Source organism: Hippichthys cyanospilos, chromosome 7 (genome assembly GCF_059441005.1).
Source record: "Hippichthys cyanospilos isolate Australia breed blue-spotted pipefish chromosome 7, RoL_Hcya_1.0, whole genome shotgun sequence".
NCBI lineage: Eukaryota > Metazoa > Chordata > Actinopteri > Syngnathiformes > Syngnathidae > Hippichthys > Hippichthys cyanospilos.
The window spans coordinates 8,779,372-8,804,384 of record NC_142375.1 but is presented as its reverse complement, the minus strand read 5'-3'; the positions used below and the strand labels follow the sequence as shown (position 1 = coordinate 8,804,384).

Genomic DNA, 25,013 nt, shown 5'->3' with positions numbered 1-25,013 from the left:
AAAGGATTACTCTGTTGTAAAGATGATAAATGTGTTTAACATTTTCAAAGGACAAAAGGTCCCATAGTTAAAATCAGCATGCGGTTCATCTGCAGGACCATTTGATCTATATGAATATTGTTTATTAATTCTTTATAAATAAGCTAAATGTTATCGCTATTGGCTAATGAGTATATTTTATTCATATTAAAGAAGTCAGGCACGGCAAATGTATCTTAAATATCTATAGTTTGCGCTCGTTGAAAGTAATAAATCAAGTTCACTTGAGAATTTTTTTTAAATCACAGAACATTTGTGATTCATAAAGTAAGCCTCTTTTTAAGTCAAAGAGGGGTGACGAGATCAAGCGAGTCAAACTGGAAAGGATAGTAACTCGTCAGCTCCAGCACTAGTGAGGGGACGAGTAAACAGAGACACTTGCTGGACAATTGCAGTAATGCACGCCCGTTGCAATGCAGCAAAACAACGGCGCTATTATTACTACTCCAATATAATAATAATAATAATAATAATAATAATAATAATAATAATAATAATAATGACAGCCTATAACACTCGTGGAGGTCTGTAAAAAATATTTAAGAACAAAAAATGTGAATACGTTCAATTGTACTAACGGAGCGAGTAGCTAAAAAGTGCAGTCATACATTCAGTGACGTTAATAACTTGAACTTTTTTTTTTTTAAATCTTTCTAACTCTTTTTACGAACAACAACTGTGAAACTTGTCCTGCAGAGCTAAAGGGGGCAGTATAGTACCCCGAAAGCGTGCATGCGCAGTCTTTACGCAGTATTGACGCGCGTAAACTCTTGGCTATTACGCTGTCGCGTCTATGGCGTCATCAATGTTGGCGGCATTTTGGAAAAGAAAGTGTTGTGGTTTGAATGCTGTAAATTTAACGTAGATACAATGGTAAGTATTCGGTGTCTTTAGTGTAAATATTGATTTGTGCACTGTATATTTAATTGTCACGCCACGACAATGTTTTTACATTAAAAAAATACGTGAATAGGTAAGACTATGCTTTGCTTACTGAAGTTTTTTTTTTTTTAATCATTAGGTATGTACTAGATAACTTCTCATTTCTAAAACAAGAGGTAACGAGACCGACTTTACTGAGATAATTTAAGTTGGACTGAAACTCAAACGTATAAGCTGGAACATTAATAGTTATTTGTAAATCGCGATTTTTGAGGAGGGGTAGGGGTGCGCATCGCTCCAATAAAATTGATTCAATCTGTTTCTCGAATCTTGCTTGACAATTGTTAATTTATATCATATTTATTTATGTAGTTGTCGAGAAATTGTGAAGTCCACGTGTGCACGTATTGTTTAATTGAATGTGGGGAAAAAGTGATTCTGCCTCCGATTCGTCTGCATTGTTGTTTTAATCCTGATTTATGGATTTCTGATTTAGGTTTACGCCATATGTGTCGAACTCCAGTCCTCGAGGGCCGGCATCCTGCATGTTTTCCGGTTTTCTTTCCCCAACACACCTGATTCAAATGATTAGCTCATTAGCAAGGTCTGCAGGAGCTTCAAAATGATCCCAATCATTTGAATCAGGTGTTTTTGAGGGAAAAGGTTTGAAAACATGTAGGATACCGGCCCTCGAGGACTGGAATTCGACACCTGTGGTTTACGCCATTCTTGTTTGGTAGAATTTGGCTAAGTTGTCCCAGGTCACACTTAAAAGTCTGCAAGTCAAAAGTCGGTTGAGAATTTCAGAAGTAGACGAAATTGTCTTGCATATGATTTTATCTTTTATTTATTTATTTTCCTTTGTTTTAGGTAAGCCCAATTTATAAAACCAAAACGTGTATATATACAAAATACGTACAAATAAAATATACTGTATATAAAATTCTGATACTAACAGTTTAATATGAAATATAATTGTCTTACTTGGACAAGACTTACTTGGACAGATTAAGGTTGACATTTTCAAAATGATAAAGTGCACACCTCAAAACGATTCATACAGGTCACAAAACATCACAGTTTCAAGTCCTTTTCTTTCTCAAATATTGTTAGTGCATCACTGAGGAAAAAAATGTAATGCTGGCTTGTGCTTTATGATCAGAACATTGGAATGGACTACTGTACATATTTTTCAAAGGCATTGCACATCTGAAAAAAATGCATATTGAAACTCTTGATGATACGTTCCAAGTTAAATGTTTGTTGAATAGTGAATGTGGATTGACTGCACCAAGTGTTGACTTAACTTCAGATCCTGTTTAAAATTGCCTCTGTGTTTGCAGGATGAAGCTAACTTTGGCAATCCTTCTCAATCTGAACTCTCAGAAGCTGCTCAAATGGAACTAATGAACCAATGTGAGCAGCAGTTTGGTGAACTTGAAAAGGTTACATATATATATATACTATATTCATAAATAGTGCACTTTAGTTCTGTACTATATTCATAAATAGTGCACTTTAGTTCCCGAGTCTTGATGACTTTTGTGGAAATTAAACAAAATTCTTTGCTCGTTGCAGCTTCAGGACAAGATTGATCTATGTGAGCCAGATAACTGCGAAAATACTCAAGAGCAAGTAAGATGAATGCACATCTTAAGAATCGTGTTTTCATGTACCGTACTTCCTTTTGTCTTCCTTCAGTACAGTCTACATTCCAGCGTTTTTGTTTAAATGCATTATTAATTTTCAATGTGGCCTGGGCTTGTTAATGACTTAAAAGCATTGGTGATCATTTTTAATGGCAAATGTAATGTTTTTAGACAGTTTATCGGCTGTTAGCAACAGAAGCGGAAATGAAGCAGTGGCTTGCAGTGGAACCGAGATGTAAGTAATTTTCATAACATTTAGATGTAAATTTGACTTTTCACATAGTATTTCACAAGTTATGTACAAAAACCATTTTAATAAGACCACCAATTACATAGACTTATAAAACCATCCATCCATTTTCTTAGCCGCAGACAATTAAACTAAACTAGAACACTTAGTGCAGATGTCTGCCAAGGTCAGCCTTGAATTTTTTTTTTTTTTTTTTTTTGGTAACCATTTCAATCATTTGTGGGCGGCTCAGTGGAGCAGTGGTTAGCACAGGGGTGTCCAAAGTCGATCCTCGAGGGCCGCTGTCCCGCATGTTTTCCAGGTTTCTTTTCCTGACACACAGGCACCAGGTGGCCCTCATGAACAACATGTGTATTGGGGAGGGCCTGTTGAAGTTCTAGCACACCAGTGATGAGACACTGTAATTTTCAAGGAATGTTGTAGATGTCATAATTTGTGATGTAAGTCTAAACTCTGGCAGAGTCAGGCGTTTCATGTCAATTTTTGTCTGTTTCCTTCTTGTCAGAAATCATTCATATGGTCAAGGTCGTTATGTAAATGAATATAAATGATAAGTACTCATAAAATGCAGTATTATGATAAAATTACAGAATATAATTTGGGCGTATTTTTTATTTACATACTATGTATCAAACTGATAGCCCTTTGCATCAATCAGTACGCAAGAAGCAGCTCAGTTCCAATACAGATTATTTATTGCTTTAAGGCAGTTCCTCGTACATAGTGGGGCGGTCCCCCCCCCCTGGCAAGGCGATGCCAAGGGGGGGCAGGTGACCCCAAGTAACAGTCTTAACAGTCTTAAAAGTTAACATTGAGTTTTAAAAGAAAATATTTGTTGAAAGGTTTTTTGTCTTCTTCTTTTGTTAATGTTTAAAAGGATACCATTTTAGGTGTACCTTTACTTTGTTTTGTTTTTTTTCTGCAGATAATGATCTTATTTACAGTCATCGCGTCAATTGGGGGGCGCCAAATGTTTTTGTTTCCTGAGGGGGGCTTTGTCATAAATATTTGAGAATCACTGCTTTAAGGAATAGATATGGAAGGCTAATGCTGTTTTGGCTTTTTGACAACATAATAGCTCAGACTGAAAAAAAACCTCTCTTGCCCCTCTTCTTTATCAAGATTCACACCCAAATGTAATTTCTTTCATGGCCCATTGCACTATAAGATGCATGATGTCACTCTACTCTGACAGAAGTATAGGGGCAGGCAGGTATTACCTAAGCAACAAACAAATTAATGACACGCATTGTGGGCATTGCATTGTTTTGAGTTCCCGTACTTGTTTTTATCCATGTAGTGCTGGCAGAAAACTCAGAAGTGTTACTTAAAGCTGGAAAAGAGGAGGTACATGCACATGCAAAATACACCACTGAAAAGGGAGTCTCCTTCTGACATGCCCAATCGTTTTTTTCGACAGATGCTCAAGCTGTGCTCTGAACTTGAGATGGTTCTCTCTTGCAATGAAGCAAAACGAGACCAACTGCTAGAAACGAAACAACTGTACGTAACCTTGTAGATTGCGTGCATGCATTCCTTTCTGTTGTGACACATTTTCTTGCGGTTTTGTGTTAATTTGCGTTATAGCGAACTCAGGTGCTTGGAGGAAAAAAGGCAGGTGCTAAAGACTACCACTGATCATGCTAAGCTACTACAAGAACAAAGTGAGAATCTATCAGAGCACAGGTGAGTGTGATGCATTATGTAGTGATAGGGTACATTTGTTTTCCAAGGCAAGAGCATAAACTATTGAGCTGATTTATTCCTGCTAATTGCCAATCCCACTCTACGTTTTGCGTTTCGTAGTGCTTTTATTTTCTGAAAATGAAGACACACTTGGAAGTATCATAGTTTCCGCACTATAAGGCGCACCGAATTATAAGTTGGTGATTGTGGCTGATAAAGCTCCCAATATACTCATAGATACAGATTAACAACTTGGCACATTTTCAGAATTTGCCCATACTCAATTTAGCTGCTCACTTGAAAAAAACGTATTTGTCATAAATGTACTGAGAAATATTAATATGAATAAAAAAAAGTTTTCATTTGTACAACGATTTTTTCACAAAATATTTTGGTACTGCGATTCACTGTGAGAAATATTATTTTTTTTTTGTACAACAGTTTTTCCACATAATATTGTGGTACTGCAATTCACCGTGAAATAACAGTCTTTTCCCACCATTTTTATGATAGAGGCACTTTATTTTTTTATCTTACTGCATACTATAAAAGCTATACAATTTACAGTATACTGTAGCTGTCCACATGTTTTTCTGAAGAAGAAAAAAACGTGTGTGTGTGTGTGTGTGTGTGTGTGTGTGCATGTGTGTGTGTGTGTGTGTCACACACACATTTATGGAATGAGTTGGTTATGTGTGAGCGTAAAACCACAGAAAGCATTTTGGTTTTCTTTTACTTAACATTAAAAAGGCATTTGCTGCATCAATCGAAAGGTGCTTCAAAATAAATAGCAATGCCCGTTATCAATGGGTTCATATTAATGCTGCTGTTGTGTGTGTTAACATGGATTTCAGTGTTCTGTTAGAAACCAAGGGGAAGATCAGTAAGATGGAAGCCTACAAGGAAAAGCTGTTGGAGTGTCTAGGGGATATCCTAGAAAAACATGTTCCTCCTCCTAGCAATGAACTCAACACAAACAAGGTGCTCTAATTTTGGGGGGGTTATATTAATCATACTGTTGAAGCTGGGACATGAAGTCTCAGGCTCTTTTCAATTGTAATATGTTTTTAGCTCATCATGATATCAATTTTCCCAGAATTTTCCAAATGATGTAAAAGACTTGATTTCCTTCAGTGAAATTCTAGAGGTGAGTTTTTTTTTTTCTGCACTAGTCATAGAAGGGCTTGCAAATGAAGTTCAAAGCCACTTGGTGGTAGCTGCACAGTCAAATAGTTATCTTGAGGCATCAACCTCAAGTACTTCTATTTATGCTGTAGCAGAGACTAAATTGAGTCATCTTATACAGGATTGTCTTTTTTGCTTCGTCCTGTGAGGATATTTACTGCTTCCTGTGTATCCTACAGCTGCTCATGAACCAGATCTTGCACATGCCGCATGACCCTTATGTGACAATAGACTCTACTTTCTGGCCCCCGTATGTCGAGATGCTGCTCCGCCATGGTATCGCTGTAAGACATCAAGAGAATAACTCCAAGATTCGCCTGGAAACGTTTTTGTGAAGTTGTGGTGTATTTGGTTCTAACTGGACCAATCCTGTTGACTTAGGTGTTTAAACTCTTATGTGACAAAGTTTGTTTTCCCATTTTCAATTTACTAATATGTTTAGTTAAAAAAAAAAACAACAGTTTCCCTTAATGAAATTTGTTATTAATTTGTTGCACAACCCCCGAAATACCACACGTTTTGTTTTTGTTACTATTTAATAACGAGTGATGTCTGATCATCTCACATACCAGTGTGTTGGTGTCTTTGTGCTCCTGTCAAAAGTTTTCATTTTATATTTGTGTTTGACTTTTATCCTGTTAGATTAAAGTCTCAAAATCAAAGTGCATTGGTTGTTTTTCTTGTACAGTATTCACTTTTATCTAAGGCAAATCTAAAATCTATCTTGTGGTACGGCGTACAATGACAAATTAATTCTTCCTCTTCTTGCGATAGTGATAGGTCATGAGTCAACAAACTCGTAGATTGGGACTCGTAGATCAAGGTGACGAGACAATTGTGCTTCTATTAGATTTTGCAGATGTACCTGATGAGTGGTCCAACTCCTGTAGTTATGAGTAACTAACTTCCATAGCTATTGCGGTTGTCCTATTTTGTAATAGAATTGTGTATGTTGCATGACTACATGTAACAACCTGAAACAGCGTAATATTTCCTTGTTTTCGAAAAGCGAATTAAAAAGTCGTGCGTCATATGACGTCACCGCGGCCGCCCAATAGTGTGCGTTCGCCGCGTCAGCTTGAGAATTCTCGTGGGCGGAGAAGTGATTCCGGTTCCGGGTATCTTCATACCAGTCGGAGGCGTTCGCCTTTTTGATTATGATCTTTTATCGGAAACTTTTCTCGACTGTCGACTGATTATTGTAGTTATTTTTTTATTCGACAAGTTAAACGAAAGAAGCGAACATGACGACACGCTCGGAAAGAGAAAAGGCTCAGAAACTGAACGAGCAGCACCAGGCCATCCTGTCCAAAATGCTCAGAGAGGAAGACAACAAGTATTGTGCCGACTGCGAGGCGAAAGGTGCGACATTTACGCTGACTAGTATTTGTCACATTTCTCCACACGATCGTCGACTTTTGTTTCACGGTACTCGTTTAGAATGTTGCAGCATCTGTTAGCATCCGCAAGGCGCCTCCGAGGTACGGAAGAGGCTCCGGTAGTCAGCTGACACCGCGTCCCTTGAAGCTAAACTAAGTGGCTTAGCTAGCAGGCTAACCCGTTTCCGTCTTGATAAGAGCTTGCATTATGTTCATTGACAATGAATCCGTGCCTGCTTATATAAACGTCACACGCACAACAGACGGTTTTTGAACAGCAATGTCACGTCATCAAGAGGCGTATATAGCAGCACTAGCTTTTAGTTTTAAGTCACCTCTTACCTTACCGGTCCGCCGTGGGGCCAATTTTACTTTGTCAGGTCCGAGATGGGCGTCTTGGAACCTGGGAGTTTTTATTTGCATTCGGTGTGCGGGCATCCATAGGAACCTCGGTGTCCACATATCCCGAGTGAAATCAGTCAACTTGGACCAATGGACCTCAGATCAAATTCAGGTAAACACGTAGTAACATTTCTGCATTTTCCCCAACATTTGCTGTCATTTTCTATCATTTCGTCAAAACCCAAAGTAGGTTCCACAACTCCCACAATGCAAGGGGTGGAGCAGTAATTCCCAACCTAGTCGGCACATTTCATCATCTAGGGTGCTCCATTCATTCTTTCGTCACGACATTATCCAATTGAGCGTAACCTGTCTGAATTAAACAACAATTATCTAATTTTAGTCAAATAATGCCAGCAACATATAGTGACCGACAGACCAATTAGACTTTTTCCATTAAGTGGCAGAAGGTGCAACTTGTTGCCATTCACGCCGCAGGTTAAAAAATAAACATTTACACAACAACCCAGCATTGTGTAGATTAATTATTTTCAAGAGTGATGTCACCTGAAAGCGCCTCCAATAGAAGAGGTCCTGGCACACCGATTTCTGAATTCTATTTTTACAGACTTTTACATTAAACCCATTGAAGACAAATTTCTCTCCAAAAATCTGAAGCAAAAAAATATCTCAGACAAAATTCATCAAACTCGCAAAATTCCCACAAAGCCATGAGTGTGGTATGCAACAACTTCCCATGCTTGTCTCTTCCTCCTACTTATAAAAAGCAAAGTTCAGATTTTTATCCTTTTAAACTGCAATGACAGATACAGTACATCTGCCATGGTGCAGTTCAGTCTATTTCTTGTCCAGCAGGAAAAGCCTCTTTCTTTTCTACACATGTAACTTTTTTTTAATAAGACAATATGCAATAAATTAAAAAATAATGTAGAACAAAGCTGAGGTTTCTATTTTGGCTGGACCCTCGACAAGCTTGCCAGATTGCCATAGGGTCCATTTGCAAAGTTAATTGCCCACCCCTACCTGAAGACCTGATGTCCTACAAGTTCATCAGCTTTTAGTTCAGTTAAGCAGGTCCAGATTTCACTTTGAAGTCCAAGATGACACAGTGCAATATCTGAAATCATTTTCTGGCCAATTATGTATGTTCAATTGGTTGATTTCCTACAGCACACCTGATCTCTCATAATAAGTGTGGTGTAAGTCTTCAGCACTATAGTGTTTGGAAATCACAGGAGTTGTGTTGTATATCTTTGTAAAGGGTATACAACACAGTATATATTCACCTTTTGTTTTTAAATATATATGAACTACAATGTGATGTTTTTTTTTTTTTAAATATATATGAACTACAAAGTGACTGTTTTTTGTTTTTTTTTTCATTTTCAGTGACAATTTTATTTGTATAGTGAGAATGTACCAATGAAAGAGTGCACTGTATTTACCCAATGGTCTTCCTTTTTTGCAGCGTATACAGGATATGGGAAACACCAAGGCCAGGCAGCTTTATGAGGCCGACCTTCCAGCAAACTTCAGACGACCTCAAACAGACCAGTATCTTTCACTGTCTGAATTTATCTGAAAGTGTCACTTGATGTACATGAATTCACGTGCCACATTTTTCGATACCCTTGCGCAAGCCCCATGATAATGAAATACTTAATGGATTCCTTCATGGGAACAATGGCTTCATTGTCTTTTTGTAATTGGTCTATCCTGCTTAAATGTGTATTCATCCCAAAACAAGTATTGTAACAGTAATTCATCAGGTGTTCGTAGATAACTGATTGCTCAATATTGACGGAAATAAACAAATATGTCTTAATTGTACTGTGTGCAGTAGCTCGCTGTAAGTACATGGTTTTGCAACCAGGAGCGTAACCTTTCCAGTCCAGCTGTGGACAAAATTGGACAATGACACCTAGTGGTTCTGGAAGTTTGGCCTGACGTGTCTTTGTAAACTGTTGTAGTCTATAGTGGTGTAGAAATAAAACTCTAGAGAGCTGTTTCTGATAGTTTAGTTTCAACAATGTAAATACATTGGTCTTCTCAACATTTTACAAAAAAGCTATGCCTTTTTTGTAAGGCAAGACATTTTTTTTAAGCTCATTCGATTGTTAAGGTGTACCTCTATCTCTGGTCAATGTGTATAGCTACTTTTTTCCTTGACTGTTCCTTAGAGCGGTTGAATTCTTCATCAGGGATAAATATGAGAAGAAGAAATACTACAGCATGAATGTGACCAATGGAGGCAGTGTAAGTTCCTTTTTGTTTTTGGGACTTTGTTATTACTTTTAACACACGTTTTTTTTCCAGGCTCATACGAATGGATGCTTTACTTTTATGTTTATTTTCTCAGCCTAAAGATTGTATCAAGAAAGAGAAGGAGACAGAGCGAGGGAGCAAGGGGTCATCTTACACCAAGGTAAGTTCTCATGTACACATTCGCACAACCATCTCAGCTTTCAAAAAGTAGTTCTCTTAAATGACTGTTCACTTATTATTTGAAGAAGAATGAGGAGTCAAGGCCAGCCCCCAAAATCAGCCCAGTTAAAACATCAGAACCTTCCGTGAACCTACTAGCACTTGGTGAGTCTGCTGCTCCTTCTCATCGACTATGTATTGAAGGTTCATTCCATGCCAATAAGAATTACTGTATGTGTGAGAGGAGGCTTGGCACAAAATATCTGCCTGGGTTTCGGGGATTTGCACTGCATTATCACACCAAAATAATCCATGTATTAGAGAGCAAAAATATATAGTATAAAAACAATTTGCCGTTTTCAGCTTGCGCAGTTAATTTCAGCCTGCTCTTATTGCGTGAAAGCTCAACCCTGATGGCGATTTCTGTGTTAGCTGTGTAAATAGTGTGATGTAATATGGCATTTTAAACCACTTATGAATTCAATAAAAGAGACACACGAAACTACAAATGTCGAACTCCAGTACTGGAGGGCCGCTCTCCTGCATGTTTTCAAACCCTCTCTCTCAAGCATACCTGATTCAAATGGTTAAGATCATTTTTAAGCTCCTGCAGTGTTCGCTGATAAGCTAATCATTTGAATCAGCTGTATTTGGGAAAGAAAACCGGAAAACATGCAACATACTGGCCCTCGAGGACTCCTACGTACTAAACCAACACTGATTGTTGATGACATTTTTTACTCTTTGTGTAGCTATGTATTTATTTACCATAAGAGTTCTTCCTATTTCTGTCATTACACACAATGAATGATGTTTTACAGTTCATACTTTAGATACAGGAGCATCTTTGTTAGTATAGCAAAAGTGTCTTAAAAGTCCTATTTACGCTATATTTATGTACGTTCACAAATTTGGACTAAGTTCAAAAGCTATAGTATATGTAGGCATTACAGAACTGCATAAAAGTGTGATGGTAAATTCTCATTCACAGCAGACAGGCAGCTACATTACTTATAACGTAAAGTTACTTGTTCCTTCAGAAATGTTGAAGCAGTGAATCACTACAATTCTTGGTCTGGCAGGAAGTTAAAGTTGCTGATTCAGTCACCGATGCTTGTTGCTGACTTGGGGCCTTTTATGTTCCGACATTTCACACAGGATAGGGTCATCGTGAATTCACTTAAGTGGTAGACAACATTTTCTTGATCTTTACTGTTCCTTTGGTTGGATACATTTTCATTATTGACAGCAAAGACCGATTGCAGTTGCCTTAGGGTCAATGACCCTTTGATTTGGGAGATTGTTTTTTTCTTTTTTTTTTTTCCATATTGTCTCAGTTTCTCAGATTGTTTTCAGTTAATTTAGAAAAAGTTGGATTGAATGTGTTAATAGGACACATCTTGTATAAGGATGGCTTGTTTTATTTGGGATGTTCAGTTTGTTTGAGGAGAATCCAAGTTTGCATTTGTGGCTGACTGAATAATTTGTGTATGTGCCTGGCATGCTTTTCCTACCTTGTGTGTGTGTTTTGGTTTTTTCCCCTACCTTGTAAAACCAGTCAATTCAATTTTTTTGTGATAGATGCACCGGCAGCTGCACCGAGCAACAATGGGATCACAAACACAAGCCAGAACAATAATGACCTGGACATATTCGGTCCTATGGTATCCAACCCTCTTCCTTCATCTACGTCAACAACTCAGTTTCCTCAGGTAGAACATATTGCTGGCATTGAACACAGTTGTTACACCTCCAAAACCATCACTTTTCATGAACACTAACTTCAAATGATAACAGTTCAGGTCACAACATCAATTGCGACTACGAGTTCTAATTGCAAGAACATAATGTAAATGCATAGAAAATTACCTCAATGATGAACAGACTGTGCATAACAGTCGTTGTTTTCAAGGATCATGGTGGACAACATCAACTGATCAGCTGTTCGCTTTGCAAAATACAAAATGCCTGCAGCTTGAACTGCGTCAGTTTCTGCTGACTTGTGCTGAAGAATTTTAGAGTGTCTAAAATAGTATTTTTCAGCCGAATCAGGTGTTTGTACCAAAGTTCCATGAGCAATAGTTCGTCCACCATGTTTTCCACACGGCAAAGAAATTCTGGAAGTTACACGTTGAGAGATCTGGCAGTGTGGGCACCGCGCGATTGACAAAATGACTTCATTCGACGCGTGGAGCATCGCGGATCTCGACATAAACCAAGCCTTACTTCTCGTCGCTGCTGCCAGATTTGCTCGCTTGCTAGTCTTAACCATGCGTTTGTCCCCTGGTGGTTGGATGACAAAATAGTGCTTGATTTGACATGTAGTGTATAGGTAGCTGGTTTTTTAAATTTTAATATCGCCAAGGATCACCTTAATTAAGCGTGGCAGCCAATATCGTGATCGCGATTAAAATTCGATTAGAGGACGTTCCCCTTAGTAACCAGATAGAATATTTGCTCTATTTACGACTCTGATTCTGTGTTGTTACTACCAACCCAGAGATACTTAAGGAACTTTTTGGATGTCTGAATATAGAATGCTTAATATTGTGGCAATGTCTCCTGAATTGGTTGGAGAAAAAGAAAATGATTGTGCCAATGTCCAACTCTAAACTGGGACTGTTCATTCTTTTTGCCCTTACATGTTCAAATCCCATAGTCTTTCACAATGGTTTCTTTATAGTTTCTGGATTACAGACCAGTTGGAGTGAAGGTGTGTGTTTACATTTTGGTACTTATATGAAGGAGTGCGACCTCCAATGCTAATTTTACCTCTGGAATCTTTGGAGTCCCAAAAATCTACATAGGGGCCAAATCCTAAAATCTTTATAAGGAGGATTGTTGATATCACAATGACCAGTGGTGCAAATACAGCAAACTATATTAAATTTATGTACATATGAACACTTCTCCTTTCAGGCTTCAGGCAGGAACGGGTAAAATGACCCAGGCAGGATAGACATATTTACCGGGCAATAACTATGGCAAGAGATCTAGTTTTTTTTTTTTTGTTTTTTTTTTTTTTTTTTTTAGCTTGTTGGCCCAGAAGTTAAACGAGACTTGCAGAGAATCTGCTGCCTGTCACTCTAATTCCATCTAGCGGCCATACTTTATTCGGAAGCCAGACAATGCTTCAAAATAAAACATGGGATTTCAAGTAATGTCTGAAAAACAACTTTGGCACGCTTTTATTTTGAAGTTACTCCCTCAAGTAAGGTCATGACAACGATCTGCTACTTGGTCATCTTTACCTCACAGCTTCGATGTAAACAACGTTGCTCTTTTATTCTTGATTGACGTTCTTTTTTTTCCAGCAAGATCAAAACACATTGCAGACATAGTTGTCAATCATGTTTGTAAATGGTTACGGTTGCTGAATAAAAGAGTAGATGGACGATGATTACAATTTGGATGTCAAACGATGCATCTGATGGATGTACGTTCATTTGAAAGTATGTGTCCCTGTCAAACATTATGCGTCTAGAATGCAGGGACATGGGAAACCAGAGCACTGAGCATCTAAACATGTTTTGTTTTTTAACCCCATCTAGGTGAGCTCCAGTAGTGTTGCAGGCACGCCCACACAAGCCCCAGCCACGGTGGGGTCAGGACACGGCGACCTTGACCTGTTCAATGACAGCAGCAGCACAACAAAGACAGAAGATAATGCAAAGAAGCCATTGTCCAAGGACTCCATCTTGTCACTCTATGGAACCAACACCATGTCACCACAGGCTCCAGCTGGTAAGAGAACAGGAACTCATGTTCAGTAGTGTTATGTGTCAATTTATCCACATAAAACCAACAGAATGTTATGACTAGATGTCAAAAGAGTAGTCCCAAGATTTTGCTTTTGACCTTGCCACCTTGTAACCTATAACTGAAACCAAATGTGTAACTAATAGTAACCCCTTTGATAGTCTCTAAATTGCAGCATTAAATTTGTGCAAGTCTTCCAAACAAATACTGTGTGTTTCTATCAAACAAAGCTATTACATAAAAGCATTGTCGCTTGCTCGCTTGTATAAGCAGCTCACGGTAAAGCCAGGTGAAGAAAATACTGTAGCTTTGTTGTGCATGCTTCCCTGTGGTTGATGAACATTTTTAACTTGAACAAACCCGCCTATCATGATACATTAACATGCTTATTTGTGTAATGCTCTTTGCCCGCTTCCTGTCAGCTGGCATGTTCATGGGACCCTCTCAGATGCAGTTTCCTGTCCAGACTACTGCTGGTTATCAAGCCTTCCCTGGCATGGGCACCGCCGTGCCGCCTACGACCGTCATGGGTGCCATGATGGCACAGAGTGGAGCAGCCATGATGGGGCCCAGTCAGGGAATGATGGTTGGAATGACTATGCCCAATAGCTTCATTGGAAATGCTCCTGCCACTGGCGTGATGGGCATGGCCTCCAGAATGATGGCGCCACATGGCGGCGCCATGCCCGCAGGCATGGTGCCTGCCCAGGGCATGTACGCCATCCAGCCTGGTCAACAAGCCCAGTGGAGCATGGCTCAGGTATTATTGTCACACTGTGGCTTATTAGTGGTTCCTCTTCCACACTACTGTGCAACATACGCAGTTTAGAATTAATTTTTATGTGGTAGCCAGCCACTCGCAAGGGCAAACGCAGACAATCGTTCACACTGGACAATTTTCAAAGTCTTCAATGAAATAAACATGAATGCTTTTTAAATGTGGAGCTTCTCCCAATTACAGGATGGAAAAATCCTGCCCCCCCAAAAAAAACCCCACAAAAGCTCATTTTAAGCACAAGGGCTACCTACAATCCTAAATTCTTCTCAAGTGTCTGTACAATTATGTTTCATCAGGTCCGTGCACTATGTATGGCAGTTGATTGTTGCTGAAGGTGATGTTTTCCCCCACTGGTGTTTATTGTCATGCATTTCCCACCCTCAGGTGAGCCACCAGATGTCAGGGTTGCATCTGAATGGCACACCCGGACACATGGCCTTCACTCAGCCTCCTGCTGCTATGGGTAGTTGGGCCGCGCCCGGATCCGGCCAAACTCTGAGCACACAGCTATGGAAGTGAACGGAAGTGACCGTGGACGGACAGAGGAAGAGTGGCGGTCGCAGAAGGTGCGAAAGATCTTTTGTGTTTCTCTGCGCCTCACCGTGAACTGACGTCTATTTTCACCATGGACCAGCCTTCAAGAACATGAAGATAGTATCCCTATATGCCCACTCTCCTTCTCCTTTCTCTGTCTCTCTTTCTCTCTATTGTGTGAGTGGATTGGGAGTCTTACAGCGTGGCAGATTCTGCCTGTCATATGGTTTTTGAGCATCGCTTTTATTTTCCTTTTTTGGAAAACAAATAGAAGGAAATAACAGTCCCAAACAAAAATTGTATTGACATATCAGAAAAGCTGCAGGACCAGTTACACAAGCTTTTATTGTATCATTGTATCAGGATAAGGTTATAGAACATTTAAATAAATAGTATTTAACGGGAGAAAATAAGACTAATCCAGTTTGTCTTCTATCGCTCCCAAATGTACAGCGCTCTATAACTTTCTTTTAAAGTACATGTGGTTCCCCTGTAAAAAAAAAAAAAAAAGTGAATAAAAGTCATAATGAATGTCATGTGTCATTTCTTTTTTTTTTTGAATGGATTAAATTGAGTAAATAAATATCTTGTTTATTAACTTCACATACTTGTATACTGTTTATAATTAACAATAGTTATATCATGTTTATAAAATATCCTTGCTATGGTTATCAATCATTGCCATGCTCAAAATTGACAGATGCACAGGTAAAAAGATAGGGATCTTTAGAAGGCATTCAAGAATTGATCGGGTCTAAAGTGAAGTTCAGTCGGGAAAACAAAAACAAATAAAGGATGTGACAGTTTAGTGTAATCAAATCGCTTCATTCACAGCACCAAGTACATACTGCAAACAAACTGGTGCTACAACAAACGTGATTTTTGCCATTAATTTTACAACGGTACCCTTGGTCATTTAAGGTTTATTACATGCATTATTCAAATGAAATGTACTGATGTGTTTTGCAGACAACTCTGGCTTTATTTAGCTCTTTCGCCCTTATCGCTACTTGGAGATGTACCACTTCAAATTAGCTACATCCTCAACTCCTATTTATTTATATTTGCTATTCGCCGGAGCTTTGGTACGTTGGTCATAATTTTTTTTCGCAACCGATTAAACCTTTTATTAACGCCTTACTAAAAATGAACACTAGATGGAAGTATTGCTTTACCCTTTGCTTGGTGCCGTTTCCTAGGCATATTAACCCGCTAGAGTTTTTCAATATTCAGTTTTTTTGTATCACTGTTTCAAAAGGCTGTTGCTTGAAAATGATTAGCTATGACGATGAAGAGAGAGTGTGAAGTTTGCTTGGTGCAATACTGCAACTTTGGCGCTTGAAAGGTCAAATAATCAAATGCTGCATAAATCTAACCTGAAAGTGTGCAGGTGATTTCACATATGATTTAATTAATGGCCTCATCTTCTGAGTATCATGAATTAGAAATCCAATAGGCAGAATTATATTATGTATATTAGCAGTTAAATGTGAATTCCAGTCATATTGGTAAACAGGCTCTCAGATGAATGCCCTCTGACATTGTCAATAAAAAATTGAGCATTGTTGTCATTTTAAAAAGCTTGGTGCAACTAATGCATGGCATTACAAAAATGATACCATTCATTTGTCAAAACAAAACCAACTGCACTACAGGCCATTACTACTGTTCCAGTACTGTTTCAAAAATTACATTCTTTTGAGCTGAGCTTGCTTGTTTTTCAACTTCAAGCTCTCCAACTACGCAGTCGCTAGTGCAATGAATGCCTTTTTGTTGTGTGTGTGTAATAGGCAGGCGCGTCCAGCTTTTGGAAAATTAGACTCATGCAACATTCAAGCCCAGTTACAGTTTGACAGGCAGGGAAAATGTGTTTCATGTTGCCTCTCTGCCGCAGCGGATCTTTCACAGCAATGTCAGTGAGGTTTATCAGAACAAAACTCTGTAAATACATACTGTATTATGGCTATGTTACTCCGCCCATCTCAAACTGGGATACGGTCCAGAACAAATGAACCCACCCCAATGAAGGCTGACACAGGTGGATACGGCATACCAAGTGATCCAACCCTTTCTTTGGCCGAACCCTGTTTTAGCGATAGCGTGCATTGTGCATATAACATAGTCCAACTATTCCAAGCACAATGAGACCTACCCGGTTGTAGTAGGTCGCTCCTTGTCGATTCCTCCTAGATTTAAAGCGGGTGTGGTACATCAACCAGCTCTACTAGTTTAATTTCCCTCACGCTCTGCCCGGTCAACCTCACATGTGTTGTTGATGTTAATATCAATGTACTTTAATGAGGGCAGAGGACAAAAGAGGCCACATATGCACCTGATCCCCACATGTGCAAAAGAGCTGTCCCGTGCTCGGCCAAGCCTGAAATATCTGAAGTGGAGTTTTGATTATGTTCGACTGTGACCACTTCTTCAGGCCCACTTTGTTTCGTGGTGAGATTTGATGCTAGAGCATTTGCACAGAGGTTAGGCATTCCTGTTAGCCAGTGTGTCAAAGCTAACAGCTCTAGAATAAGAGTCCAGGCCAGCAGCCACGTGAAAAATGCTCTTACTTTGCTCTGCTGCAGGACCTTGGCACATTCCTGCTACTAGCAGCCTCAGTGTTTGTTAAACTTTGGCATGCATGACTGATGCATAATTAAATATGTCACTGATATGAGAGATGGATTTGAGTTTGTGAAAATTCCATGTTGGCATTTCACAGGTAGGTGAATGACTTTTCTGCTTACACCTCTGCCATGTGCACCGAACGAGGAAAGCATAGTTAAAACATGGTGGGAATGTTCAACGAGCGCATTTGATGAAGATCTAAATGACCGTGAATTTACAGTTGGCTGGCTTTTAATTTTTGTTACACATAGTTTGGGTTTCTTAATATCCAGACATTGTCTTTGTGCCATTGTTTGCCTGAGGGCCGCTGCCACATGGCAGAGAGCCCATTGACACAACTTCCTGGCTTTTTTTTTTCCGCTCGATCTGAATTCATGCAGACCTGTTCACTTCTTAGAACAGAGGTGTCAAATTCATGTTTATCATAGGCCACATTGTAGTTATTGTTTCTGACAAAGGGCCAATTTGAAATAGGATGGTCACACACTTACATAGTTTGAAATTAGAGGCCGCTAAAAAGCATTCAAAAAAATGTTTCAAAGTTAAATGTAGCTAGTCTTATCTCATTCAATGCCAGGGACATATTTCCACGTTTTTTTAAGAGTCCGGACATTCAATCCCAGATACTGAAGTATAGATTCAATACAAAAGTATCATATACAAAAAATAATGTCCTCAAAGTACTTAAGTATCAACTTACTACTTAAGAATCTGGGATTTAGAGATAAAATGGGATTTAACACTTTAAAAAAACGTGAAAATTAATCCTTGCCATTGAATGAGTTTGTTAGCATTTAGCGGGCCATATACAACTATATGGCGGGCCGGATCGGGCCCCCGGGCCTCGAGTTTGACACCGGTGTTTTAAAAGCTCACTTCAAATCAACATCTCTTCCCACTGCTGTTATTTGCCGTTTCGAATTTAGATAACAAATACTGAAATCCACACACATGAATTAATGATACAATTTGTCATCAAAATAAAATGCATGGCAGTGTATTCAAATGGGCAATTCGAGCTTGATGAAGAAATGCTGAAATATTCTGTGATTGGTTGACAATCTGTCAAAGTGTGTGCCTGAACCCCTGCCCAAAATCCCCAAATCAAGTGAGATAGGCCTCAGCGCACTGTGATCACTGCAAGGACAATTTAGAAAATGAATAGATTGTTGTCAAAAAACTGAAGGGTTTGCAAATCCCTGTTCCATGACACTTATTGTGGAATTTAAAAACGTATGTTTAAAAGTGAGGTTAATAATGGAAAATGCAATCGTTTCACACATGTAGCATTTCACTCTGTTGTCCAAATTGTTGCCTATACCTGTGGCGGGCCAAGCATTTGTATGTGGGCCTACTGTAGGGACTTTCTTCTAACATTATTGAGAAACAAGTCCATGAATCTACCATAGCTGTTCTTTGCCATTTCGCTCCAGCTCCACATTCTTCTCCTGAAACCTTTGGAAGTAATTTCAATGAATTGGACGTACACACAAAACTAGACGTGCTTGGAGATGCCTTGGCCGAGCCCCATCCAGATATGGTGGCCATATTGGATGGATGAACATTCCTCATCAAAGGCAGAAGGCACTGAGTTCAGAAAAACAGGTGGGCTCTATTGGTAAGTCTGTTCATATGTTGTATCTTTAGCTGTTCAAACTTGAAGAAAGAGGGTAAAGAAATGTTGACGCTATTGTTAGCTGGCCCTCTGGCAAATTTGAAGTCTGATTGATTTAACTGGTTTGAAGCATCCCATCAATAATTATGTCACGGAATGTTGGAAATTAATGAAAATGATTGATGTGAAAAAATAATGGGATCTAGATTTTAAATATACTTTGGCCGTTCTAATAGTGTTTAAGTCTGTAGAGAAGCCTTGTTGACCCTGACGGTTCATCACTGGCTAATAAGAGTTCATAAACTGTAACTGGGGGGAAAAAAAACTGCCACACCATTGGCAACCTACCAAACTAAAATTTGTCCAGTAGTTTTCAACATTCTTGGCTTTGTTGCAAAGACGTCAGGATTAAGAAGAACCTGTTCATTAGGTTCTGTAAGGCTGCTCTAGATTCTTATTTTCTGAATCAGCTTCGCAGCGTGAAACATCTACAGTCATTTAGTGGGAAAATGTTAGCATAAGCAGTTTCAGGTTCACTACCGTCCGCAAGAATATTTATTTCGACATTTTTAAAGGAAACAGGAGTTTCTGACGATAAGCCGGCCATTCACCTTTCATCATTGGCAGTTTTGCCGTACAAGCATCCCTATCACGCTCCCCTCACTCTATGAATTAGTGTATTAACTATAAACAATAAAATCATCGAGTGTTTTTTTTTGCAGCAAATTATAAACAATAGATGCCAAGTATGTCAAATATGTTTGTATAGCCCTTAACCACCACAGTCTAATGCAGTTCTTCTCAATTATAGTTTGCCAAGCCCCCCTAGGAAAGAGAAATTTTATCATGCCCCCCCGCACTTGATGCGCTGATTATAAATAATGATCTAAAAGGATTTTACGTCTACCTAAACGTGTATCCTTTTTAACATTAACAAAAGAAAAAAAGCAACATCAATCAAGTTTCAACAACTGAAAATGTTTTTTTACAGTGTTTATATTGGCTACAACTTAGTCTAAAATTGAAAAAAATTAAGTGCCTCAAAGTGCCTGAAACTGAAAAAATAAATCACAAAATTATGAAAATTCTCATTTTATTGCAATTACACTTCACACGAAAAAAAAACCAAACCCTTTTCCCTCGGGTCTGCTGTGCTCCATTTTGCATCACCTTGCACCCCCACAAGGGGCGTCCCATTGTTTGAGAAGCACTGGTGAATAAATGTTAACTAGTTGCTAATTGTTCAGCACAAACAGAATTGATTTAATGTTGCAAATCTAAAAAAAATAAAATTAAAAAAAAAAGGACATCCGACAGTCGGGTTCTTTATACCCATAATACCCATAAATATTCTTTAGAACATGGTCATGAGTTGTCTGAATCAATAACACCTGCTGAGCTGAGGTTTAACTGGCGAGCTGCATGCGATATATTTCCTGTTGATATCCTTATAAGATAATCATGAAGGCACATAAATGAAGGAAGCCGGGTCTTTAGCTCAGAAAAAATGAAGTTGTACTTGTGAGCCGTGACCTCAAATCTGCTGTTTACTGTATACTTCAAAGTTCACACTTGACAAGTCCCTGGTGCTACTGCCGCATTTCTTATTTTGATGTAAAAGAAATATTTGGACATTATTATCGCATTGGCTCTGGCTCATCAAAGTTAGAGCACTGTTGGAAGGTCTTTTATATAAACAGTGTAACAGGGTGCAGGAGATGGATCCAAATATGGGCCGTAAAGCTTCACAGTGGGGGTTGGTTTTTGCACTCCCACCCCCTGTGTAATCCTTGTGTGTCCAAAGCAAACATTACACCATTGTTTGAGAAATGTGAACTCTTCGCAGGGATTTTGCTGCTTATATTGCTCAACTACGCTTTGCAGTATAGTAGGGCAATTAAAACCCACACCTTCTTTTCTTGTTCCTGTTTCATGCAAACAGATAAGAATGTCATTAGTGACCATGCAATGGTCAAGAGGCGAGGCTCAACCCTTCTCTTCCCTTACTTTTTCAAACGTTCACTGGCCAGCATAAATGGATCCAAAGTGCAGCACTCATAGCGTATTTTAACAATGTCTGTCTTTGTTCACTCGCTGCGTTCCCATTTGGTGCGTCTATACTCAAGTATGTGTGTTCTTGTTACTAAGGTAACAAGAGTTAATGTAACAGTGTTGACAGCCTCCAGGGCAAAGATTAGTCAGCCCTTAGGGTGTGTCTCCTGAGTGAACGCAGGGGTCATTTGCTCTGTTAAACTTTTCTGCTCTTGGACTTTGAGGGCACCGAGTATAACCTCACTACCTTTCACCATTGTTCACCCTTTTCCCGACAACACCACCCTTACGTAACGCACATTTGCACCACTCCATATCCCACCTCCCACGATGTAACTATGTTGCTACGACAACTACATAAACAGTGGAGTGACGTTGTAGCATTAAGATTCCCACTCAAAAATGACACAGCTTGTATTCACCAGCAGGTTTATTTTTTCAACAGCGCATGCAAACACACACATACAGACATTTCTTCTATTTTAAAAACTTTAACGCAGCCTTTCGTCTCCTCTCAGTCTCAAGCGCGGTCTTCGACTTTCATCTTCTGTCGGTTACTTTTTAACTTCTCTTATCAGGTGTAACAGCTTTTTTGAGACAAGTGAGTATGTGTGCGTGTGCATGCGTTTGTTTTCCCGCCAGCTGGACCTTTCAGCCATTTAGCTGGAAGTGCGCACAGTGGTGGTTGTGACTGTGGTCTTCGAGCTCCCTGTGAAGAAGATGAGAGGACAAAATCAAGGCCGCGTTTGACTTTTCCACGCGGTTGTGAAATTTATTACTGCAAGGCGTTAAGCATCACTTACCTGAACCAATTGGCCTTAAATGAGCAAGGAAAGAGAAAATGAGCAATGAATGTTGGAAATGTATTTTCCTTTTAAATATAGGTCTGTTTTCACCTACCTGGATTCCTCCGAGTCCAGCAGGCTCCTGTAGGTCGCAATCTCCTGCTCCAGCCTGGTCTTGATGTCCAGCAGCATCCTGTAGTCCTGGCCCTGCTGCTCAATACTGGCGCGCACGTTGGCTAGCTCCGCCTCAAGCATGTTGATCGTGTTCTGGAAGCCGGCGAGTATGGCGCTGTAACGAGCCTCCGTCTCAGCCAACGTGTTCTCCAGCGCAGCTTTCTGTAGATGGTTAAACGAGAAGCACGTGTTTAATTCACGCTGGATGTTGAATCCAAACAGAGCAGCCACAACCTGGATTGGATTTGAAATTGTGGCTATGTTGTTAAGACATGGTCTTTTACTTGAATTTCTTTTTTGATGCGGGTAAAAATGACAGGGGGGGTCTTCTTGAAATCTAATGACCTGTGGGCTTACAAGACCCATCATGATCTCTGTTCCTCCCCTTTTCTTCAAGCTCTTCAATGCCGACTTGTATCTGACCAGTCTGTGAAATGTTTTCCTCACCCCCCCCCGCATTCTTCAGTAAAGCCCTCCTCCTGCACCCTTTATCACCATCTCTATTTCCCTGGACAAGAGAGGCATCTGGGAATTTTGCACATATAAGGCGTGGTTGTGAGAAGTCTGCCTTTCCCCTCTCACCATGCTAAGTTGGGACTGCAGCTCGATCTCCAGGCCCTGCAGCGTACGTCTCAGGTCTCCGATTTCTGTCTTTGATGTCTGGATGCTCTCTGTGCTGATGGTCACCTCCTTAGTCAAGGCGGCCGACTAGGGATGGAAAAACAACATACAGTACTGTATAACCCCCTCAGTCCGATTCCTAAATTATTTTTCTTCATGGTGAGTTGTGGTACCTTCTCATTAAACCAGGCTTCCTGGTCGCGGCGGTGTTTTTCTGTGATAGACTCATACTGGGCGCGGATCTCCTCCAGGACTTTGTTGAGGTCCTGTTGAGGTGCGGCGTCGACCTCCACGTTGACTGTGCCGGACAATTGCGATCGCATTGCTGCCAACTCCTGAGCAACAGATGCCCCCCCCCCAAAAAAAAGTTAGTATCCTAAACCTTCTGCGAAAGGGGTTTCGCAGGATTTGCACATGTGAAGGTTCGGGTACCTCGGCGTGGTTCTTCTTGAGGTAGGCCAGCTCATCTTGCAGACCCTCGATCTGCATCTCCAGGTCGGCTTTAGTCAGGGTGGTCTGGTCGAGCAGGCGGCGCAGGTTGGCGATGTCGGCCTCGACAGACTGCCGCATCATCAGCTCGTGCTCGTACCTGTTGGATTTTCACAAAGAAAACGGAATCAACTTGATGTTTGGAATGGATTAAGCCTACTACCTAAACTCTTTCTCACATACTTGGTTCTGAAATCATCAGCGGCCAGTTTGGAGTTGTCAATCTGGAGGAGGATGTTGGCATTGCCGATGGTGGCGGCCATGATCTGTATTGGAGTACGTTTTGAGAATTAGTCACATGCTCACTCTTTAAGTTAGATAGCAGCTGCTTTTTATTTGATACAACTACATATATGAACTTGGTCGGGTTCGTTTTCACCGCTTTTCCAAACCAGTATCAATCTACCATGTTAATGATTAACGGTAGCGCAAACATCTTGCATGGTGAGGAGCCAGCCTACCTTGTCCTTCAGGTCATTGATAATGGCCCAGTAGTTGCTGTAGTCCCTATCGGCCGCAGGCCCCTTCTGCTCGTAGTACTCTCTGATCTGCTTCTCCAGCTTGGCGTTGGCAGCCTCCAGAGAGCGCACCTTCTCCAGGTAGGTGGCCAGACGGTCATTCAGGTTCTGCATGGTGGCTTTCTCGTTCAGCTGAATGGCGTTCTGGTCCAGGGCACTGGACAGGTCGAAGGAGGCCGCCCCGCCGCCGTAGCCGCCGCCGTAGCCGCCGCCGTACCCGCCGCCGTACCCGGATGACACACTGTGCATAGTGGCAGAGGAGATGCGAGGACCTCTGAGGCTCAGGCCGGACAAGCTATGAGCCTTGGGTGCGGCCCTGGACGAGCTGTAGCTGTAGCTGTGCCTGCTCATTGTGACGGGTCCGCCGCTGATGCTGAAGCTGGACTGCATGGCTGAGAGTCTTTCAAGAGAGGAGACGAGAGGAGTTGAGCCGCTTGGACCAGGAGTGGAGTTGGCCAGTGGCAAGCGGGCTCCTAATATAGTGCTGGTCCCGGGGCGGGTCCGGCTTGGGGGGAGGGAGGGGAGGAGAGCGGAGAAGGAGGGAGTTTTGCTCTGCCTATCGGCACTGGCTTGACACAACCGCCATTTGTTTTCCTTTAAGTTTTTTTTTTCCCTTTCCCCCTATGAGGGCACGCTCATGGAATGTGTGAATGTGTGTGTTGCTGCTTTTGTGTCCATGTTTGAGAGAGCTAAGGTTCTGCTGAGGCGTGCATGTGTCACCTTTAAAATTTCTACACGCTCTTTTAAATACCTGCTTGTCCACTCTCATTCGTAACCGTTTGAATATTCACATGCAAATGCAAAGTCGTTTGCTGCGTTCTGACACAAGATTTTCGAATCTAGCCTTTTAGCAAGTTACGTTTTTTTCCTCAAACACGACGACTCATCATTGCGCTCTGTGGGAGGAATGGAAGTTTCGTAATTGAGTTTATGTCAATGACCCTTTGGCCAACATTGAATTTAGAAATATTTCTTTTCATACCGACAAGCACATGAAAAAGGGATCTGCGCCCCCCATTGTTCACCAAATCAAGTCCGACATCCCCTCTGAGTTCCTGTGGGTGCGTTCACATATATGTGTGTATGTGTGTTTTTTCTTGAGTGTGTTGATTCTGGCCCCTGTTACGGCCTGTTTTTGGGAGGAAACGGTGCGTATAAAGGAATTGTGTGTGGTTCTTGTGTGTGTGTGCGTGCATGCCTGCTGGT

The 25,013-nt window shown here is 40.5% G+C and overlaps 3 protein-coding genes across 4 annotated transcripts; 2 read left to right on the top strand and 1 right to left on the bottom strand.

The window, feature by feature from the left end:
• Window positions 1-823: 823 nt before the first annotated feature.
• Window positions 824-6,347, top strand: cenpk (centromere protein K). The gene is made up of 10 exons (XM_088419686.1): window positions 824-912; window positions 2,265-2,366; window positions 2,500-2,556; window positions 2,742-2,805; window positions 4,121-4,167; window positions 4,241-4,323; window positions 4,408-4,506; window positions 5,361-5,487; window positions 5,603-5,653; window positions 5,871-6,347. Exons 1-10 carry the CDS (start codon window positions 910-912, stop codon window positions 6,024-6,026), a joined length of 789 nt encoding a protein of 262 aa, XP_088275812.1. The 5' UTR covers window positions 824-909; the 3' UTR covers window positions 6,027-6,347.
• A 442-nt stretch (window positions 6,348-6,789) lies between these two features.
• LOC148420921 (stromal membrane-associated protein 1-like) lies at window positions 6,790-15,464 on the top strand. 2 transcript variants are annotated; one of them, XM_088418742.1, is made up of 10 exons: window positions 6,790-7,053; window positions 7,451-7,584; window positions 8,902-8,987; window positions 9,614-9,689; window positions 9,793-9,858; window positions 9,947-10,022; window positions 11,439-11,569; window positions 13,409-13,601; window positions 14,039-14,376; window positions 14,779-15,464. In XM_088418742.1, exons 1-10 carry the CDS (start codon window positions 6,936-6,938, stop codon window positions 14,911-14,913), a joined length of 1,353 nt encoding a protein of 450 aa, XP_088274868.1. In that variant the 5' UTR covers window positions 6,790-6,935; the 3' UTR covers window positions 14,914-15,464. The 2 variants fall into 2 exon arrangements, with proteins under 2 accessions (XP_088274868.1, XP_088274867.1); XM_088418741.1 differs by having other exon boundaries at window positions 9,944-10,022.
• A 6,168-nt stretch (window positions 15,465-21,632) lies between these two features.
• LOC148420920 (keratin, type I cytoskeletal 13-like) lies at window positions 21,633-24,266 on the bottom strand. Its single transcript, XM_088418744.1, has 8 exons — window positions 23,751-24,266; window positions 23,473-23,555; window positions 23,233-23,389; window positions 22,974-23,135; window positions 22,762-22,887; window positions 22,121-22,341; window positions 22,024-22,037; window positions 21,633-21,929 (listed from the first exon to the last, which is right to left on the bottom strand). Exons 1-8 carry the CDS (start codon window positions 24,195-24,197, stop codon window positions 21,880-21,882), a joined length of 1,260 nt encoding a protein of 419 aa, XP_088274870.1. The 5' UTR covers window positions 24,198-24,266; the 3' UTR covers window positions 21,633-21,879.
• Between the last annotated feature and the right edge of the window lie 747 nt (window positions 24,267-25,013).

What these genes read in the sequence shown, in the direction of transcription:
- cenpk (XM_088419686.1), top strand. An exon ending in AGTTTGGTGAACTTGAAAAG is followed by an intron (nt 2,367 to 2,499) that starts GTTACATATATA and finishes TGCTCGTTGCAG; the next exon opens with CTTCAGGACAAGATTGATCT. An exon ending in GAGAATCTATCAGAGCACAG is followed by an intron (nt 4,507 to 5,360) that starts GTGAGTGTGATG and finishes CATGGATTTCAG; the next exon opens with TGTTCTGTTAGAAACCAAGG.
- LOC148420921 (XM_088418741.1), top strand. Translation starts at nt 6,936, where the DNA reads ATGACGACACGCTCGGAAAGAGAAAAGGCTCAGAAACTGAACGAGCAG. An exon ending in ATGTGACCAATGGAGGCAGT is followed by an intron (nt 9,690 to 9,792) that starts GTAAGTTCCTTT and finishes TTATTTTCTCAG; the next exon opens with CCTAAAGATTGTATCAAGAA. An exon ending in GTCACCACAGGCTCCAGCTG is followed by an intron (nt 13,602 to 14,038) that starts GTAAGAGAACAG and finishes GCTTCCTGTCAG; the next exon opens with CTGGCATGTTCATGGGACCC.
- LOC148420920 (XM_088418744.1), bottom strand. Translation starts at nt 24,197, where the DNA reads ATGCAGTCCAGCTTCAGCATCAGCGGCGGACCCGTCACAATGAGCAGG. An exon ending in GCTGATGATTTCAGAACCAA is followed by an intron (nt 23,390 to 23,472) that starts GTATGTGAGAAA and finishes AAAATCCAACAG; the next exon opens with GTACGAGCACGAGCTGATGA. An exon ending in TGCAGTCCCAACTTAGCATG is followed by an intron (nt 22,342 to 22,761) that starts GTGAGAGGGGAA and finishes AACCATCTACAG; the next exon opens with AAAGCTGCGCTGGAGAACAC.